This window comes from Penicillium argentinense (genome assembly GCF_028826775.1).
Source record: "Penicillium argentinense strain IBT 30761 chromosome Unknown utg000005l_segment0_segment0, whole genome shotgun sequence".
Lineage (NCBI taxonomy): Eukaryota > Fungi > Ascomycota > Eurotiomycetes > Eurotiales > Aspergillaceae > Penicillium > Penicillium argentinense.
This window is the reverse complement of record NW_026622664.1, coordinates 4,474,923-4,495,219: the sequence shown is the minus strand read 5'-3', so window position 1 is coordinate 4,495,219 and position 20,297 is coordinate 4,474,923. Positions and strand designations below refer to the sequence as shown.

The 20,297-nt window shown below is 52.0% G+C and overlaps 8 protein-coding genes across 8 annotated transcripts; 6 read left to right on the top strand and 2 right to left on the bottom strand.

Moving 5' to 3' along the window:
• Positions 1-458: 458 nt before the first annotated feature.
• Positions 459-3,398, top strand: N7532_006467 (AGC-kinase C-terminal; the record flags this gene model as incomplete). Its single annotated transcript, XM_056618961.1, has 11 exons — positions 459-506; positions 573-590; positions 648-660; positions 730-827; positions 876-982; positions 1,037-1,121; positions 1,190-1,275; positions 1,414-2,252; positions 2,318-2,407; positions 2,469-2,593; positions 2,679-3,398. The coding sequence occupies 11 exons, from the start codon at positions 459-461 to the stop codon at positions 3,396-3,398; spliced, it is 2,229 nt and encodes a 742-aa protein (XP_056475120.1).
• A 1,185-nt stretch (positions 3,399-4,583) lies between these two features.
• On the bottom strand, positions 4,584-5,720 carry N7532_006466 (glycosyltransferase family 32 protein; the record flags this gene model as incomplete). The annotated part of the gene is made up of 2 exons (XM_056618960.1): positions 4,584-4,612; positions 4,673-5,720. The coding sequence occupies 2 exons, from the start codon at positions 5,718-5,720 to the stop codon at positions 4,584-4,586; spliced, it is 1,077 nt and encodes a 358-aa protein (XP_056475119.1).
• Positions 5,721-9,077: 3,357 nt separating this feature from the next.
• Positions 9,078-10,448, top strand: N7532_006465 (glycoside hydrolase family 43 protein; the record flags this gene model as incomplete). Its single annotated transcript, XM_056618959.1, has 2 exons — positions 9,078-9,662; positions 9,717-10,448. The coding sequence occupies 2 exons, from the start codon at positions 9,078-9,080 to the stop codon at positions 10,446-10,448; spliced, it is 1,317 nt and encodes a 438-aa protein (XP_056475118.1).
• A 1,759-nt stretch (positions 10,449-12,207) lies between these two features.
• N7532_006464 (tRNA threonylcarbamoyladenosine dehydratase) lies at positions 12,208-14,086 on the top strand (the record flags this gene model as incomplete). The annotated part of the gene is made up of 3 exons (XM_056618958.1): positions 12,208-12,591; positions 12,662-12,764; positions 12,831-14,086. 3 exons carry the CDS (start codon positions 12,208-12,210, stop codon positions 14,084-14,086), a joined length of 1,743 nt encoding a protein of 580 aa, XP_056475117.1.
• Positions 14,087-14,416: 330 nt separating this feature from the next.
• On the top strand, positions 14,417-14,968 carry N7532_006463 (uncharacterized protein; the record flags this gene model as incomplete). The annotated part of the gene is made up of 1 exon (XM_056618957.1): positions 14,417-14,968. The coding sequence occupies one exon, from the start codon at positions 14,417-14,419 to the stop codon at positions 14,966-14,968; it is 552 nt and encodes a 183-aa protein (XP_056475116.1).
• An 81-nt stretch (positions 14,969-15,049) lies between these two features.
• On the top strand, positions 15,050-15,796 carry N7532_006462 (putative serine/threonine-protein phosphatase; the record flags this gene model as incomplete). The annotated part of the gene is made up of 1 exon (XM_056618956.1): positions 15,050-15,796. The coding sequence occupies one exon, from the start codon at positions 15,050-15,052 to the stop codon at positions 15,794-15,796; it is 747 nt and encodes a 248-aa protein (XP_056475115.1).
• A 1,167-nt stretch (positions 15,797-16,963) lies between these two features.
• On the top strand, positions 16,964-17,634 carry N7532_006461 (uncharacterized protein; the record flags this gene model as incomplete). Its single annotated transcript, XM_056618955.1, has 2 exons — positions 16,964-17,011; positions 17,203-17,634. The coding sequence occupies 2 exons, from the start codon at positions 16,964-16,966 to the stop codon at positions 17,632-17,634; spliced, it is 480 nt and encodes a 159-aa protein (XP_056475114.1).
• Positions 17,635-17,904: 270 nt separating this feature from the next.
• N7532_006460 (uncharacterized protein) lies at positions 17,905-20,025 on the bottom strand (the record flags this gene model as incomplete). The annotated part of the gene is made up of 2 exons (XM_056618954.1): positions 17,905-19,390; positions 19,457-20,025. The coding sequence occupies 2 exons, from the start codon at positions 20,023-20,025 to the stop codon at positions 17,905-17,907; spliced, it is 2,055 nt and encodes a 684-aa protein (XP_056475113.1).
• Between the last annotated feature and the right edge of the window lie 272 nt (positions 20,026-20,297).

Sequence of the window (20,297 nt, the reverse complement as noted above, 5' to 3'; positions counted from 1 at the left end):
CAGCGAAATCAGGGCTCCTTGGAATTTCATACCCTCAGCATCTTCCTATGCCCAAAGAAGAAAAAGATGGCGAGGGGGGAGAGGAGAGGGGCGGCTGGTGGTGGGGGGAAAGGTAGAGGTGAATGTTGAAAATGCAGCGATAGACTGGGGGGGGCCAGGAGACGATGAGGCGAGAAGTGGTTCTGCCCGGTAATTCCGTATTACCAGTACCAGGTCCCACGGCACGCGACGGGGCACGGCACCTCCGGGCGGGCGGCCAGTGTGTAATGGTATGGTCACCTAGGGGAAGCGCGGCAATGCGCTACGGCGGGCCAAGTGACCCTCTGCAACACCCAGGGAGATCCCGTTGGAAAGGCCGACCTGCCCATCCAGACGTTCTTCGCTCTCGGCCGTCCCCCCAGCGCTCACCCTGACTCTCGACCTTTTGTGATTTCCCAGATCCCGAACGAATATCCATCATGGCGGACAGCGAGCTTGCGCCCAAGTTTGCCCCGTTCTTCTCCTTTGTGAGTGGCCTCGTGAAGCTCCAGTCCCAACGGTGCAGCTATACTAACAACACCACCCGTTCATAGGCCGGCATTGCCGCTGCAGTGAGTAACTACGATACTTGACCCTGACCGACAGAATGCTAACGATTTGCCTTGAAGATGGTCTTCGGATGTATGTGGCTCAATACACTGCACTAGTTAGTTGGGGGTTGATCAGGACACGCAGCTGACAGCTTCACAGCGGCAGGAGCAGCTTACGGCACAGCCAAGTCAGGCATTGGTATTTCAGGTGTCGGCACCTTTCGGTCCGACCTGATTATGAAGGCAAGTCCAAACAGTGTTCGGTGATTCCGATGCAGCACAAGCTGACCGATCCGATCCCTGCAGTCTCTCATTCCCGTCGTCATGTCCGGTATTATCGCGGTTTATGGTCTCGTGGTCGCCGTCCTCATTTCGCAAGCACTGAACCCGACATCGAATCTGAGCTTGTACACGTATGGTTTACAACTCCGGAAGTGAAGACTAGAGACTGACGGAAGTGGATATAGTTCGTTCATGCACCTCGGTGCTGGGCTGTCGGTCGGCCTGACCGGTATTGCAGCTGGTTATACTATTGGAATTGTCGGCGATGCGGTAAATACTTCCCGGTTGCGCATACTCTATCGAGGGTGTGCAATGCTAACGGATGCCTTTCTTACCAGGGTGTGCGAGCTTATATGCAACAATCCCGTGTTTACGTCGGCATGATCCTGATCCTGATTTTCGGTGAAGTTCTTGGTCTTTACGGGTATGTCTTAAAGAGTGAAGAGAATCAGAGGGAGAAAGGGCGCATTCGGAGGTCCTGTGCTAACTCGTCGACTAGTTTGATTGTTGGCCTGATCTTGAACTCAAAGTCTTGAACGCGCGCGCTGTCCATTTTCACCAGTGCTTGCTTCTATGTGATCGCTTCTTTTCCTCGCACGCATCACGCATATTTCCTGCGACCAAATTGGACCGGGTTGCGTTTCGTCGCCCCAACGTACTGGCAAAGAGAGGGCCCTGCGCTCAAGAGGCCCGAAGGATCCAGATCCCAGGTCCAGATCCAGATCCGGGCTGGCTGTCTTCGGAATCGCAAGGAGTCTAGTATTGTTATATTTATTTTTCTTTCGGGATGTATTATAGGGGAGCACATGCTCGCATATAGATCCGGGTCGAATACCAAATGGCGACGAGACCGTCAGCCCAAGATTCCGATTTATCACCGTAGTTCCCTATCCGTCCAGCCCCGCCCCCATGGGAATACGTCAGAGCTGGCAGAACTCTCCTTAGCCAACTCTCTTGCCCCGCGATTTCTACGAACCCCCCGCGTTTACTCCAGGGGATCTCGACCGGCAAATGCTCCCTGTTCTGGTTTGATAAAAGCCCCCGGATCGAGCTGGGAAGCCGACGCGACTGGTGGCGCGCTAACCGGGTGGGCTCCTATACCTTTTACCCGCTCGCCTTCGCCGCGGGAGGCTCTATGCTCTGCCACTGCAATGGCGACCGGTACAGTTCAACCCTCTGCCCCAGAGGTGCAAGGCAGTCCTATCGCCTCGCGAAACATCGACATGCGGTCCCATGAGATCCACGAGAAGGATAAGCACCTCGTTCAGTCCGTCCGCTCTACGTCGCATCGCTCCGCAAACCCATTCCTCGTCACCGAACGTCAAGAGGAGAAGCAGCTGTCGATCTCGTCGCGAAGCCTGCATGTCAGCGACTTCACCCTCATCAAAACTTTGGGCACTGGTTAGAAACCCCCGAGCCGCAATATTCGACTGCATGCTGACAGTTTGCCTTTTGGTCGCATTTAGGCACGTTCGCTCGAGTCAGCCTCGCAAGATTGAAGGAATCGACAGATAAAAACAAGGTTTATGCGATGAAGATCTTGCGCAAAGCAGATGGTAAGCACGGACTTTGTCGCGACACTGCCTGTGGGCTTGAGCTGACGGCCTTCGAAAACAGTGATCAAACTGAAGCAGGTCGAGCATGTGCGCAACGAACGCAAAACCCTTGCCGCAGTGGTCGGCCACCCTTTCATCACGACCCTCGTCGCATCTTTCTCGGACGAACAGAATTTGTATATGCTGGTACGTTTGGTAGAACCCTTACCAATATCGGTTTCTCCTACACAATCGTGGTCTTGGATATGTATAGTGAACTAATCATTCCCAGTTGGATTTCTGCCCGGGGGGCGAAATCTTTAGTTATCTTCGACGCGCGCGACGATTTAACGAAGACACGTCGAGATTCTATGCGGCCGAAATCACCATGACAATTGAATACCTGCATGACGTGCAGGGGGTGGCTTATCGTGACCTCAAGCCGGAGAATATCCTACTCGACGCAAACGGCCATATCAAGCTTGTGGACTTCGGGTTTGCCAAGCAAGTGCACAACCGCGAGACGTATACGCTTTGCGGTACTCCTGAATATCTGGCCCCCGAGGTCATTCACAATAGCGGTCACGGACTCGCGGTTGATTGGTGGGCTCTTGGGATTCTGATATACGAATTCCTTGTTGGACAACCTCCATTTTGGGATCAAAGTCCCATCCGCATTTACGAACAGATTGTCGAGGGTCGTCTTCGCTTCCCGCCCAATATGCCCCCTGCGGCCCAAAACATCGTCTCTTTGCTCTGCAAAACGAATCCAACGGAGCGACTAGGCTACATTTCCGGTGGCTCAGCCCGTGTGAAGGCTCACCCGTTCTTCCAGGGTATTGCCTGGGACGATCTTTTCTACCATCGAGTTAAAGGCCCGATCATCCCTCGAGTTTCACATCCCGCGGATACTGGAAACTTCGAAGAATACCCTGACTCTGACAATCGAAATCAAAACATCTACACCGATGACCTCAAAAAGAAATACGAGCCTCTTTTCAGCGATTTCTAAATGAGGTTTTCTTTTTGTTGCTTTGCGCATACCTTTGTTTCAACAACCTTCTCTATTTTGACGCGGGCCCAGACCATCGCAGTCAGTTTGAGGGAACACGGCAAAGTTCCGCATCCTCCTAGCCGACTTTTGCGTATGCTCTCTCTCATCCATGGCCTCCACCCACCAAAGTCTTTGCAGTTCTGTGACCCACGATCAACCTTTCGGCCAGAAGGTCAGCTTTCGCCTACCATCTTTCCAAATACCCCGCTTCTGCTCAATACCCAATACTCCAGTGGAGTCTCATTTGATACTTCCTTTTCTCCTTCTAGTCAGGGAATTCAAGTTGCTGTCTTGATTTCAGCGCTCCCTACCCAGTAGCTTCGACAGACTAATTTGGTAAGTGTCAACCCCCTGTCATCTTCATTTGGAATATAACTTTCTAACAATACTAGATAACATTGGTGGAACGATATATCAACTCGTTCGGCCTAATGTTCTAAATTAAGCCTAATTGGACAGATTCGTGTCAAAAAGGTTGTTGCTTGAAGACACAAATTACACAGATCTAAATTGGCGGGGCTTTGTCATTCTGTCCAGACTGTGCTGACAATGCACAAGTCGACTAGTATATACTTCAGATTTTTGGACCGCGGAGACGATAAGGTCCAGTTCAGTTCATATTATGTGCCACACCTCAGGGTAATAACTACTAGTACAATGTATTCGCGAGATGTATGAATTGACGATCTAAAACTGAAGTGTGTTTTCAAAAGTACTATGTCATCGAGACGTATTCTCTCTTGTTTTCTAGTCTAAATATTGGAAGGCAGCACCTGTGAATGAACAGCTAGGAGCAAAAGCGGTAATTTATATCACAAGACGGGTCTGGGAATCATATGTACTAGGATCATGAAACATGGACGCGCTCATCATGAAGAATAACTTGTCCATTCCTGGGACGTATCCGAAGGCTGCTCGCAGCCGTATGGCCAAAAAGAATTAATGGCATGGTGGGCCACAGAGAGAAGAAAGAGGACTAGAGGGCGAGATGTCTAAGATCTCGCGGCCTTTTTACCAACAGGGTGGCAAAATTCCACTGCTTAAACGCCGAGCAAGGTAGGTATATTGCCTGTTGAAGCTGATTATGGCACGCTTGTGGGAAACGTGGTCGAGAAGATTGAAGAGGTATGTCGAAAGCTTCTATTATAATGATGGGTCCGTCTTCCATGTTCCTGGAAAGAGCAATGTCAATATGGTATTTATACGTACTGAGTAGAGCAGAAATGACCTACCATCGAACATGTGCTTCACAAAGGCCATCGGGTGATCGGTATCACCTGCACCCATCTGTCCAACACCAGGACTGAAGCTCGTAATGGGCAGAACAACCACGTCACCAACCTTGCGATGCGTAGTTTGACCACTGAAATCTTCATAAGCGACATTCTTGTCCCCAGGCAAGATATTGAAATAGTCCGGATCATTGAAATAGCGGAACACAGCATCAGTCCAGGCTCCTGGACCGGTAAACTCCATGACCGTCCTATCCATCTTGCCCACTTTAAGGATACCAGCTCTCTTCATGCGCAGCGCTTCCTCCGTAATGTACGCGACCATATCGCGCAAAATCGGATGGCCCGGCTTGGCAACAATAGTCCATTGGCAGAATTGGATGCGGCGCGTGTACCAATCATGCCAATCCGGTCGATCGGGGTCAGCTTCAATGCCGACCATGAAACCGATAGTCTTGCGATCGAGGTCCTCGGGTAGCCAGAAATGAGCAGGCTTGAGAGCTCGAGTATCAATGTCGCTGTAGATTCCACCCCGCGCAAGGAGCACAAGATACCGGAAGAAATCTGCCTTCATCACCGCCAGCGGCAAGGAATCGTAGGCCTCGAAGACATCCGGCACTGAACCGTACAAGTACTCGATTAAGTGGCGCTGGGTATCATCGCCAATAACCTGGTGCATGAAGTATGGGTGCATCTCCGTCCATGATGCCTCCATGTCGCGAAGATCGGCATCGAAGTATTTTGATGATGGGGCGTATTTCCATGTCTGCCAGATATATGCGGGGAATTGGGTCTCGAGGTTGTAGGGGAATTGGAAGCGCAAGCGTTCGCGTAACGGGGCCGTCGGCGGCGGAGCGAGCGGTTGTTGCAGGCTTGATTTGCCGTTTCTCCTCGGATTCCGTAGCGCGTTTTGTTCTTCTGTGAAGATGTCCGGTACAGGTTTATATCCAGGCGCACCGGGGATGTCGGATGGTCGGGTCGATCGGAGGAGGTAGACGAAGGCGATCAGACAGATGGCGGCGAACACGGACTTGCGGAACGTCGGCATGGTGGGCAGCGGATGTCGGTGCAACCGGGGGTCGAATCCCTATTCCTCCTCAGGGTTCTCGACGGCCACGCGCACCGGCGATCCAGGTGCTCCGGGGACGTGGTTGACAGGAGGCACGAAGCTCGATGGGTTCAGGAGGCTCGGGGATTCGAAGGGCAATTGGCGTTGCCGTGGCAAGAATCGCGTGCGTGCGTCGAAAATTAAGATCCAAGCGATCGGGAATTTGACATCGCGGTATTTTGCTTAGGGCTGTTGCTTGTGCCAGGTGCGTAACTCAGAATGCGACTCCCGGTGCCGGTCGGCGGTACCGCTGGCAGAAACAGGAGGCACCGGCGTGCGGGTCAGGAACTTCGGGCCGAGCCTGGAGACGAGAGCGGTGGGATCTGGGGATGAGAAGAGAAATGAACCCAAGGGCCACCTCAAATAAGAGCGAGGCACCAGATTTAAAGGTGGAGGAAGGATTGCGTATGCCACCAGCAACAAGGCGCATCTACAAGCCGTTGGGTGGAGCCGGCTCACGTGGCCTGGCACTCGATGTCCGCGCGGTGTTTTGCGCAGCGTGCTTCTCTTTCTTTTATACAGAACGCATATAACGATGATGCCCTCCCGTTCCATCATGGAGATAGCCCATTCCAACTACCTAGGTACAGCTTGACATTATCAGTTGTTTGACATATAGTTGCTCCCCGCAATTACGCGATCGCGGGCGACGATCGTACTCAACCCGGCGATAGATACGAGGCTCAACATGCACTGTGACCAGAGCTGAGACGCGTCGTTCAGGTTCAGAGGTTTCTTGAGAGACGATTATTGTGCAATTTGCAGAAAATCATCCCACCGTATCTCTCTCGGTCCTCCATTCAAGAAGGCGTTTGCTACCGTGTTCGGCGCCGAATAACTGCGTCGTCAGTGACGATAGGGTGCCCCTTCAGGCATGGATCGTCTGTTCTGCGGATTCGAAACAACTATCTCCGCTGTCTTGCACTTTTCATCTCCAGGAGAGACCACGGTGTCATGTTTCAAGACCCCAGACTCCTTGATGGAGATCCTGAGCAATGTCATGAACAGGAGGCCCTGAAGTTTGGAGTAGGCGAATCCCTGCGAACCGTCCCGTGTGACAAGAGCTCGGCATGCGTCGTCCAGCCACTAGCCGGTGTGATGGCCGTTCAGGAGATACAGGTCGAACCAATCTGAAGCTGTGTCGATGGGGTTGAAGCTTCAAGAGATTGGCTTAGCTGTCTCTCGTTTTCGGCCATTCTTCTAGACAAGCTTAAGCCACTTGTTCGATTCTATGCCGATCCAGGAACGCCAAGCCAGCCAAGCTCTGCTTACATCTGATCTGGGCAGTGGAAGTGGAGGAGGTCGGGTGGTAAACCAGACCTACCTAGGCGCGGGGATCTTCCCAGGTATCTCAATGCCTGGCTTCTACATCCCCTAGAGCATCTAATATGGCTTCATAGAAACTTATAAATCATTTTTGGTGGTTGGGTGATACACAATATTGAGAGGATCAAACAAACATTATTGGTGGTGGGAACAACTACAATTTTTGACTAGATATATCACATATTCAAGCTCCGCAGTCAAGTCACAAAGATTGGCTGCAGTGGACTCGGCACTTGGTGGTTGTCATAAAGGTAGACATAAAACCCGTATATCGCGTGTGTATCGAGTCACGTGTCGAATTCTTCACATTGTTCCGTTGGATGTAGTGTTATAATCACAATTGTAATCGCAGGATGGAGGGCAGAATTTGCATTGAGTTATGGTCATTGTCCAGATCCCACTGTCATCCACCGACTTCCGATGTCGTGAATATACTAATAATTAAAAGACATATTTGCATCACTAGATATCATCTACTACACTAGTTAATGTCGCGGAGCAGCTTTTGTAATGGTCTTCTGTCCAACGGGTGTTATTCCAATTGAGGAACAGCATAGCCTTGACTGCGCCTCTGCCTCGGTTGAACAATTCCGCGTCTACAACAATCCGAACTTGGCACGGTGCAATGAAGACTATCGTATAGTGTATGTACTGGACTCGGCGGGTGAACCCCACGTGGGCGCAGCGGACAGCGTGGGTGGCCACGCCGGCATGCTTTCTGTCGCGTGTCTCACATTGAGGCCTATTTTCATCCGACTTTTCAGAATTGACCTGGGCACCCCTATCAATCCATGAAAATCTCAACGGAGAAACTATTGATTCAATTGTGCTGCCTGTTTGATCCGACTTGCCTACTGCCGTGGAACGGCTGTATTCTCCACACTGCTATGAGACCCGAAACATGATCCCATACCGCCGGGCTGCCGGACGAAGAGTCGCGCGGACGAGATGGCAACCATCAGAAGCTGCCAGCTCTAGTCGCGCATTCTCATGTGGACGATTCCTTTATCAGGAATATTTTGCCACTCGGAGGTGACAGCGCTAAAGGAGACGGTCAGCACGGCAACGAGGAGAGAGCGATCCAAGCGTGGATCAACAGAGGCCCACGCTAAACCACAACCCGCAAAAGAGGGACAATTGGCTGACCCTCGCGCAGTGTCCATTGGCTACTGCATCTCCTCGCTGGCCGCTCTCAAAAGCTTGGCATGCGGATGGACTCGAATTCTCGCCCTTGCGCTGTTAGCCTCATGAGAAATGGGGGCGAGGAGGGTCCAGCGATCAGAAATGCAGTGATCTATCGGGCTCTGCGGCCGCGGCACCCAAAGATTCCCCCAAGATTTTCCTCCCACCGCCACTGGCAGTGAACCGTCTCGGGTGTTTTCCTCTCTCGGTTTAGGTTCATGGTCTCATCCGAATCAACGCTTGTGTGATTTGGGATGCCTGCGCCTCGCCCACGAACAATGGCACCCCCTCTTTTCTTTTTCGTTCCCTTCAGGGTCTGGATTGCCCTGCATCCTTCCCACGGCTCCAGTAAAACCTTACAGCTGTCGCGATAGTTTCTGCCTTAACTTCCGACAGCCAATCCACACTCGCGTCGGCCCAGTAATCCCCGTTTCACATCATTTTGCCCTCGCATTAGCTGCCCCATCGCACTCGGCACTCCCGTAGCTGGTCGTATAAATAAACCCGTCCGCTCGCTCGCTCGCTCACTCGTAGCTTAATTTTCGGCCCCAAGATCAGCCAAAGTAGACCCAGAGGGGAACGGCGTGCGATGGACAGCCTTGCATTTGCTTTGTACACTTTCCCTCTTTGAATCGGCAGAGTCTTGTCCATCCACAGCCCATACCTTCGATCGACCTACCTTGTTCCCCACGGTTATTTATAGCCGTCAGAGCTCTCTATTCAAATTGAGCTCAGGTTCCTGCCTAAGCAAAGACCCGAGAAATCATTCACATTACTTCGTGCGCCGCGATGAGGAATTTCTTCTCACCTGGGCGTCCGAGTGAGCCAAGCTCGCCAGCTGCCGTCAGCGCCCAACCTGACAATCAACTCTCCGACACTGAAGGGAGCCAGGCCACAGTCGAGCCGAAACAGCTGGAGGCAAACGACGCCGCATCAGAGAAGAAGGGCCTTCTCGCGCGACCATGGACACGACGAGATATTGGCATCCTCAGCTCACTGGTATTCCTGGGACTGGGGCTTATCGCAGTCATCATCGCGCTTCCAATCGTCTATACAAGAGACATGAACCAGGACATGGGAGATGTGTACAACCTTTACAATTCCAAACATGAGGATCCCAGCTACCACATGAAGGAGAACCATCCTGTCTTCGGCATTCACAATTTCCCCGACCCGGGACTCATCGAACATAACGGCACATGGTATGCGTTTGGAACGAACCCCAAGAAACACGACCCGAACACGATCCACATCCCAGTGGCTACGTCCACCAACTTCGTGAACTGGACTCTGCACCATGACTATGATGCAATGCCAACCATCGGCAACTGGGAGAAGGAGGTCAACCACTGGGCCCCAGACGTGATCCAGCGCGTAAGCTGCAACTCCCTCAATACCACAAAAATGACCATGCTAACACCTTCACAGGATGATGGCAAATTTGTTCTCTACTACTCAGGACAAACCAAAAACTTCGACCGACACCACTGCATCGGAGCCGCAGTCTCCACCAGCACCGATCCCATGGGCCCCTACATCCCTCTAAACGAATCCCTGGCCTGCCCCCACGAATACGGCGGCGCAATCGACCCCTCCCCATTCAAAGACGCAGACGGCAAGCTCTACGTCGTCTACAAAGGTGATGGAAACAGCGTCGGCCGCGGCGGCTATTGCGGCAACAGCATCAAGCCACTACACCCCGTCCCGCTCATCCTGCAAGAACTGGAGTCAAACGGCTTCACGAAAGTCGGCGAGCCCAAGATCATCCTTGATATCGACGACTCAGATGGCCCGCTCATCGAAGCCCCGGATATCATCCGCACCGACGATGGGACATATTACCTCGCCTTCTCCTCGCACTGCTTCACGTCGCTGGGGTATAACGTCAAATACGCCCATGCGAAGTCTGTTAAAGGTCCATATACCCGTGTTGATCGCCCTCTCCTTCAAACGACTGATTTCGGCCTCGAGGCGCCCGGTGGCGCTACACTTTCAAAGGATGGGACGAAGATGGTGTTCCATGCGAACTGTGGCGGATGGCGGTGCATGTATGCTTCTGCGATTGATATTCGTTCTCACAATAGTACGATCGTCTTGGCTTCGCTTGACTTGGAGATCTCCAAGATCGGTACGACGACGTCTGTGAATTTGACTTCATAATCCTGAGTGGAGTTCCCATCAGGCCTGGTGGGTTGGGTGACTCGTATCCTTGTTTATTTACTTTAGCATAGTGTTCAGCGGTCGGCGTTCTTGCTCTTTGACGAGCTGATGATACCCGCATGGTTCATGGATTGATGCAACGAAATGGCGTTTTGAGCTTTCGATAGAAATTCATTCCGTGAAAAACAAAAGGGTCTCCTGGTAAATCCACTGTATGACAAAAAACCCGAGGATGTGAGCGTCGCATTTCGCTGTAAGTCGTAAGCACATGGACTTGATTTTCGATCCGTAGCAGTCATAGGGGTTTCCAAGGCTGATGGTGAAAGCTTGTCGTCGGTGGCTGCAGGAGTAGAGAGCACTACTCCATTGCAGTATAAGAGCATCCTAAAGAAAAGGTTGAGATTTTCCGATATCTTCTTCAATCAACAATAGTGGAACCAAAAAAGACAAACAATGACGCAGAAGTTGGAGGGAAATGCTCTCAGTTATGCTCTCGTATGCATCACAGGCTTCCAGCGTCAGACCGCGAAGGGAAATCGGCGAATGCCACGATCAGATTTGGCTTAGTTGTAACATCATCGAGCAAGAGAAGCGCCGAAGGGAAACGAGAGGGGAAATGAGGGGAGAGAGGGGGTATTATAGCCTTCTTAGCGAGGGTGCGTGGAACCTGTTACAATTCAATACGTCGAGTAGCATCCATCCCACAGGGAAATGAAAAGTTCAATTTTTGCTCGGGTTGCAATTTGGTTCATTTGATGTATAGGACTTGGTACAGTTAGTGAGAAAAACATGACAAGAGGTCAGGTGAGCAAATTACCTAGTAGTTTGTTGCTATTGAGTTCTGGTGCTGAGAAGCAATTCCAAGATTTTATGCCAATGTCCTCGGATTGAAAACTACCTTTTTTCACTCGTCACCAGCATGCTCGACGCGGTTACCCCCGAGGGGTGTACACACGGAGCAGTAAAATGAGCCTCGGAGTGTGCTAGTGGATTTCGTCATTGGACAGGCTTTCGATATGAGCTGGTGCGCCCTTGAGAAATTGATTCCGCCGCGTCGTCGATGTAGGCCGGGTGTTTTGCCATAGGAAGAATGATGCAGAAGATGGTGGATGGAAAATTGCGGGTTTGCATTCGATCGATTGATGTGTTATGTACATGCTCAAAGACACTCCTAGATTAGATGGTTAGCAGCCTATAAAGGCCTGATATCAACAAAGGAAGGGGGTTTGCAGGAAATTTGTAGGATAGCTTGCAGGGGAGATGGTGATTTAGGACAAGAATGTGCTGAGGAAGTCTTCTCAGATCTCTGTTCATTCTCAGTCACCCACATGGGATAACGTCTTCTTCCACTTGAGCAACGGCAAAGCTGCGAGGGATGAATGTCGCCGCCCTGTCCAGGAAACCTGGATGTGTCGTGAGAAGCTCTAAGTGAGGGTTATCGTCATCGAGACATGAATGAGAGGGTATTCTCCCAGATCTGTCTCGACGTGTCAGGCCTCATCCACAAGAACCTTTTCCAGCTCACTGCGCGGGGTACAGTATACTCACCTGCTACGCAGACTTGCATAAGCGTTGCTGATGGGAGACGCGTCGGAGTTGGCGTTTGGCGTCAGCAAAGCCGCGGTATATCACGTGATCCTGAAATCGTGGTTCCACTGATGAGCGCATGGCTTGCAGATGAGCATTCTTTATTAGAGGCCCAATTGCCCGGCCCTGTGACGGTGAGTGCTGCCCAGTGCGAAGACTGCCCGAGAAACCCATGGCGCCCCTAGGACCTAAATGGTGGCAGGCGCCCGATGAGGGCGATCTTGACTATGGATTCGATTCTGACGATTTGGACGCTAGATTCGCCGAACCTGAGCGCAATTCCCACCGCCCGCGCACTCGAGAAGCTGGTGACTGGGACGCAGACCGAGAGCAAGGAAAGCAGGAACCAAGCGAGAAAGGAGTATTTGGAAATATGTCGTCGTGGCTGCAGCGTCAGGCTGGTTCGTCCAATAACCAGCTTGCAACGACTGCCGTACTGTCCGGAGCTGCGGTTGCGAGTGCAATCTTTGGATACCAGGCCTACAAGCGGAAGGAAGCTGTTCATGACCTGAAGGCTTCTATTCCGGTCCTCGATGAGAAGCACCGCGCGGAGAAGGTGAGATTATAGCAGCTACACCGAGGTCATATGGGTCAAGCATAGGATGGAGGACTGATTAGGATCCAAGCTTACCGACTTTGGCGCGGCCGACAATGGGGCTCCGATGAGCAAGGACGACGAGCGCAGTGCTGCTTTAGCTCGCCGGGCGCAACAGGGCGACTATGACGATGGTTTGAATGCCCGAACCCGTACCTCATCGCTGAACTCAAGCTGACCGACTTCGATTCGTTGGACAGATCTGATCTTGGAACAACTGGCTCGGAACCGTGTTTTCCTTACCGATGACGGACTAGCTAAGCTCCGGTCATCCTTCATCGTTGTTGTCGGCTGTGGAGGTGTTGGATCCCACGCGGCCGCAGCGCTGGCTCGCTCAGGAGTGTCCAAGATTCGCCTCATCGATTTCGACCAAGTTACACTGTCATCACTCAACCGCCATGCGCTGGCTACATTGGCCGACGTGGGAACATCGAAGGTACACTGCATCCGGAGACGATTGGAACAGATTGCCCCGTGGGTAATGTTCGACTGTCGCAACGAGCTCTTTGGCAAGGAGGCAGCCGATTCTCTTCTCAGCTCTTGGACCTTGACACACGATGGAGAGGGGCGTCGACCGGATTTCGTGCTGGATTGCATTGACAACATTACCTCGAAAGTCGACCTTCTTCACTACTGTCACACCAACTCGCTCCCTGTCATTTCGTCTATGGGTGCGGGTTGCAAGTCTGACCCCACTCGTGTCGTCGTTGGAGATATCTCTACTAGCACAGATGATCCTCTCTCCCGCAGCACGCGGCGGAGACTGAAGGCCAAGGGTGTCACTTCTGGCATTGCGACTGTTTTCTCAACTGAGAAGCCCGGCCCCGGAAAGGCAAGCCTCCTCCCTCTTCCCGAGGAAGAGTTCGCCAAGGGCAAGGTTGGCGAGCTGGGTGTCCTTCCCGACTTCCGGGTCCGTATTCTCCCTGTCCTCGGAACCATGCCTGCGGTCTTCGGCTATACCGTGGCCAACCATGTCATATGCAGTGTTACAGGCTACCCGATCGACTATCACATGGGCCCCAAGGGCCGTGACAAGCTGTATGACGGTGTCTATTCTACCCTGCAGGGTCTGATGGAGAAGCTGAACCGACAAGTGGCTGGACAAGACCCGACGGGCCTGCGTCTGCCTATCAGCAAAGAAGACATTACCTTCTTGATCGAGGAGGTGTGGAGAGGACGAAGCGTTATCAGCGGCCTATACAACCGTATCGTTTTGATCCCCTGGAAGAGCCCCGCAAATGGATATGTTGTGGATCCAACCATGGAGAAAGAGGGACAAAAACACCTTCCGCTCGACCTGAAGGATCTTGTGTGCATGACCAAGGATGAGGCCACCCGCCATGAACGGGAGGTGCTGCGCGGAGACAAGACGGTTGAGGATCTGTACGACGGGACGGTCCTGCAGCGGGTGAGCCTGCGGCGACAGGAGGCCGAGGAGCTTGAGCAGTACCGATGAACTTGATACGTGTACTTAAATATATAACGACCATGCCTATATCAAAAATGAATATGAACATAACCGTTCCACCGTTCGAAAGTAATACCATAGCCTTATGGCCTGAAGCGGGTCGATCGGCGGCGATCCCAAAAATTAAAGTGGGTCGCTGGTTCCCGCGACGTCGCCAGCTGATGACAGAAACAAGGGCAACCCCAAGGCGCTGCCTCCGCCAAGCTTTGGGCACCGTCTGACATCTCCGACTTCCCCCTCTTCCTTGGTGGCTGTACTCTGTGCACCTGTTTGACTCGACGAGGGCCCTTCGATGTTGGGCCTTCTTTCACCCTCATAATGGCCTCCCCCGACACATACCACGACGACCGCGATGCCGAGTACCACGAGCTCCGACATTCCTCTACCAGCCGCTTCGCCCGCCTCTCTCGGCCCCTGATCGACTCCGTTCGGAATGGCTGGCAGTCTCATTCTCCAGCCTACCACCCTCTCACTTTCGCGAACGATGATAAGCACCCTCGCTGGGTGCAGATGGCCCTGTCCGTCATTGCGGCTCCACGATTCCGCCGCTACGTCGTCATTTACCTGACGCTCTTCCTGCTCGGCTGGGCCGGCTGGGGTCTGGTGATCTCGCCGCGGTTAGAGGAGCGGGCTAGGATGTTGCGGGCATTGGACCCCAGTTCGAAGACAAAGACAGGTTGGTTTGGGACGAATTCGTTGCCGCGGTTTGATGATTTGATCCAGATCCGGACACTGGATTCTGGTCTGGTGCCTGGTGGCCGGATCGACGTGGGGAATCTGGACGAAGGGAAGAGGAGGCGATTGGTAGTTGTTGGGGATGTTCATGGGTGCAAGGATGAATGTAGGTTGCTTGAATACCCCCGAGCATAAGCCTTCGATATACCTGCCTGGCAAACATACTGACAAGTTGGTGCAGTGTCGGAGCTTCTTCAGAAAGTTTCCTTTTCGAATATGAATGGCGACCACTTGGTCTTCACTGGTGATCTTATCAACAAGGGGCCTGACAGCGCTGGGGTTGTGGAAATGGCACGCGAGCTGGGCGCCTCGTGTGTGCGTGGGAACCACGAAGACCGAATCCTGCTTCTGCGAAACGAAATGATTGCGACGAAGACGTTCCTCGAGGAGGAGGATATTGGCAAGAACCTTTATTCAGAGAGGCAGTTAAACGAGCGTGCGCTGGCTCGCACCTTGAGCGAGGAGCAGGCAAATTGGCTTTATAACTGTCCGGTGATCCTGGATGTTGGTCAGGTACCCGGTATGGGCCAAGTGGTTGTTGTCCACGGTGGTGTTGTACCAGGTGTCGAGCTTGAGAAGCAGGATCCCTCGCTCGTGATGACCATGCGAACCATTGATATGGACACACATGTACCAAGTGCATCGAGCGAGGGTCTGAACTGGGCCAAGGTGAGCTCAACCGACCTTAATGCAACATTGGGTGATGCTAATTACAAAAAGTTGTATGATAAACACCAGACCATCCTCGAGAAGAGCCTCAAGGCAACAAGTGACGACCCTCGCTCGGAGCTGATGACCGTTATTTACGGACACGACGCCAAGACCTCCCTCAAGATCCGTACATACACGAAGGGTCTTGACTCTGGATGTGTCAAAGGCGGTAAATTGACCGCATTTGTCATCGAGGAAGACGGCAAACAAGAAATCGTCCAAGTGAAATGCCATAAACACTCAAAGGATTGATTATCATAGCTCCCCTGGAGCTCTTTATTTCGCCTCACTTTTATTTCAGTTATTCATTGCATCTACGGGCTGGCGTTTGGCTTTGGCGGCTCTTGGAATGTAAAAATTTGCGGGTTGTTCATTTTCGGATATATTTCATTCAGCTGCATTTTGTAGCGTGTGCTATATTGCTCTCGGTTTGTGTGCTGGGATGGAATTGAACATTATCCTCTTATGTGTTCAATTTGACTCTGGGAAGAGAATATCCGAGTCGGCATACATGCACATGAATCAACTGTCATTCATCTTACTATGCTGCGCCTGTTCCGACAATTCATGTTATATAGGGAAACATCCAGAATTGTATGATATCGCATTCTATACTCGACGTCAGGAAGAGGCGGCTCATCAGATTCAACGAATCATGCACACTTTCCAGATTCGGTAGAGATCGGCAACATCTGGAATTGCTTCGGAGCTGATTACTCGAGATATCTTAAAACCCCGAGCTGCCTATTTGAGGCGTACAATTGATAATAGTATCTTCTGGATACCATTAGCTAGGACGATTTAGGAGACTGTAGGTGTCGCGGAGTGTCACCTGCGGATATCTCATTTTTAACAACCCACAACCTAGGAAAAGCTCCACAACTCATGGTTAATGGTTTTTGATGCTGACGAAAATATGGCGTCCATGGATAGGATGGTCGCTGTCCAGCGGGGAAGTGAGTTTTTGGTGGATCTAGAACTAGGAAGTTTTAGCATTAAAGCCCCGTGCTATGTTCCCGCAAAAATGATAGGCTTTCACATATGATTCTTATAGGCATTCGAATGAAGTTTTGCTCCCTCAGAGAAAATTGATACTTCATTACTGAGCTATTTTCCTTCTCGGATACTAAATAGGGGAGGGTTACTTGGTCCAGTGTCCATACTAAGGGGCTAAAACCAGAATGGTAAAGCATCCCATTTCTTCTACAAGGACAAGATGGCATAAATCAAGCTTACAAGGGCCGAAATGAGTCGAAATAAGCCGAAATAAGTTTATTGAGGGTCAAATAACTAGTGGTGAAGAATCCAGAAGAAATTCACTTTTCTGACAGTTGTTGGCCCTTGGCCGCGTGTGCGAGTGGATCAAGTTTTGATATCAATGTGGACCTAGCTCGCTCAAAATAGACCAGCTTGTTGAAGATGTGCATAGCTTTACTGCTTAGCACTAGCACCAAGCTTTCCGCTTACGTTGCTTGTTCTTGTTTAATGCTTGGTGTATCATATCCCCTTGCAGAGAGAAGCAGGAGAAGGGTATAAATACCCCATCGCCGTCGGAGACTTTCTAAGAATTATTTATACAAAAAGAACACAGACTCAGTAAGATCGTCTGATTTTCTACTCATCCTAAATACTCTCCGTCTGACTCATTTTACCTCCAGAGCCATCAGGGCTCCTCAAAACCATCCAAGAAGTTCACCAAACCCCTCCTCATCCTCTGCGCAGCCACAACGGCCCTCGCAACAAGTAACCTGAACCTCATCTACTCAACCTCCTCGTACCACAACATCCAAAATGCAGGAAGCGGCTACTTCACCGGCTTCAGTATCAAAGATACTAGCGGCCACAAACTATGGAGCACCGACGACCCCGACGGCTACGCCTCCTGCATGTCAGAACAGCGAAAGTTCACCATGACTTCCGACTGCTGGTCCGGCACCTGGACCTTTGGGTGCGAGTCCGCTTTTAGCGGTAACCCCAAGCTGTGCGCGGCGTTTGGTCCTGATGGGACGAAGTACTCCGGAGCTGTGGACTCCAGTGAAGAATTTATTGGGGTTAGTTCTGGGGACTTGTGGTGGGAGCTTTTATGCTGAGGGGGAGAACATGTAGCTCTGATAGTACTTTTACTGTTACTGGGCGCTACCGTGGTGATTACATGGGTTGAATGAGAGGACTTATCTGTCCGAGGGCTGGGATGATTTGTCTCTTATGATCCATGCCCGCATGCATTCAGTGTATCTGCAAACCTCCCCAGAGATAGTAAGCAGTCAAACAATGTGAATTTCTAATTTTATGTGCCAATCCCCGTGTGCTATGCTACAATCTTGTCTAACCAAAACGCAATATTTACCCAAGCGAGCACCCTACTCATCGGTAGATGCTGACATTGTATAATTGTACCCCGGAATGACATACTGACCCGTAGCCCGCCAGGTCGCAGCCTCCGAAAAGTCCTCATACCAAACACCGCCCAAAGCGTTAGTGTGAACATAGCCAAACCGGAAATATTCTTCTTGAGCGATATGTTCACGCTTCCAGTCCAGCGGGGGTACAGTATGACTATCCTTGGGCCTGAACTCCTGGTAGCGCAAGACGTCATTGATGATGACACCAAGACCATCGACGTTGGGAGGAAGTTCAGGGAAATTGAATACCACGTGGTTCAGGTCTGGGATTTGAGGCGGGTCGACTTTTGGAGGGATTGTTCCCATCTTGCCACCGTCAAGGAGGGCTGCAGGCGTTTGGAGGATCGAGTCGAAGCCCCATCGGGCAATCCCGTTGATGAAAAGCCCCACTAGGATACCCTGGAAGAGAAGACTAGGACGGGTTTGAAGGGTTGTTCCAGGAATCAGGAGGAGGGAGAGAATGTAGTGGTGGATGCGAAGGTTCATTTTCGGCACGGCGACGAGGATGAGGACGCCCAAGACGAGAGCTGCGTAGACGCGCAGCATCGGGAAGAAGCGGCCTTCGCGGCGGAAGCCGAAGGCTTGGAGGAAGGTAATGCCTACTAATAGGCCGACGATAATTATAAGGGCCGGGATAGCGCCGGGCTGTTGTTCGAGGTCGTGGGGTGTCAGACGAGAAATGGGAATGCGGTCAAAGGTGTCGGTATTGAGCGCGCCGACCCAGCAGCCGCCTAGCCAGAGAACTGTTTTGTCGATGTGGGCATCGAGATTCTTGAGTGTGCGCCAGATGCAGAAGTAGTAAAGGACGAATCCTACGAATGCGCCTGGGAGAAATCGACCTACTCCCATGGAGATCAGGCCGTAATAGCCGGATGTCGGTGGGTCGGAGGCCATGGCCACCTGGAACCACACTATGAAGAACATCGAGGCGTAGAAGGCTGGTGCAGATGTGACTGTCATCGAAAGGATAACAGTCACAACCAGTGTGAATGCAAACAGGGACCAGCGAATGTCGGAGCATTCGACAAGCTTGGCGTCACTCGACCCCGATGAAGTCGCCTGCCGGGTCACCTTGAAGGACATGGGGAAATTCGATTGGAAATCGATACTGTCGATGCCGTGCTTCGATACATTCACGAACTTATCCTGCAGACCCGTGCGATGCAGGATGCCGCACCCGCCTGTCGCGTCATCGATGACTCCTGCATGCAGGGCCGACGCGCAGATTGACGAGTCGCCACGATAGTGTCCGCTCATGGGGCCGTTGTTCCGGAAAGCCTTGCCACCGATGACCAAAGGTCGGTAGTTATATTCCTCGGCGCCTACATTATAGGGTTCAAGGAGAATGGCAGCAGAACAACCAGATGGGCAGCGAAACGCAAACGACTGATCATCAAATGGACGGCACAGGTCTCCATTCAACCCGCAGTCTGTGGCGTTGCTCCTTTTGGGGAGTTGTTAATACCGGAGAATTTAATTGAGGCCGGACGTTAAGGTGTGATTGACGTACCACAAGCGCGCGTGGCACGAAAGCTTGACCGGTTGGCCATATCCCAGCACTTCCTGGTCCGCAATCGAAGCCTTGACGAGCGAGAAGAACACGGCGATCCAAACCACGACCGCGGCGACCAACAAAGCGATCTTGGCGGCTCTTGGTTTCACCCAGCGATCAACCAGACGCGCCGGCGCAGCCTGCCATTTCGGGAATGACGGCTCAATGTGGTAGATATGCGGCGGCACCGGCCCGCGGAGCCACTGAAGAAATAGCCAGGAGCTCGAACAATCAAACTCCGGGTCGCGACGAGTACGAGTACTTGGCAGGTCCTGCTGCTGGTAATCCAAATCCGACAGCGAATCCTGCGAGTCACGGCGCTGGTCGAAGTCGTCCGGCAGCAATGGGACATTGCCCAGCTCTATGTCGGCCCCAATGGAGTCGCCGCTAAAACGAGGCTCGCGCGCGCCGCGCTGGGGCTCTGCGTCTGTATATCGCGTCTCTTGTGCGGCAGTCAGGCTGGTAGTCGGATGTGCGAGTAGTGGGGAGTTGCCCCCTTGGTCGCCGGCAGCCACATGCGACTGCATATTTGGACACGGATTTTCGAGGTCGAAAATGTGTCTCGAGGAGACGTGGACCTTTCAGGAGGGTCCATCTTGCCAAGCTGCTAAATGTATGGGCGGATCCAGATTGGCGCCTTAGTCATCTGGCGTGATGATCGACGAGTATTGCTGAACCTGCCATTGTGGATGTTTCAAGTGCTGTTTCAATTTGTGCTTGCGCTGATCTTGTTGGTCCGTCTCTTGTCGCCGCTGGAGCTGGTTGGACTCGTCTAAAGTACCCGGAAGGAGATGCAGGA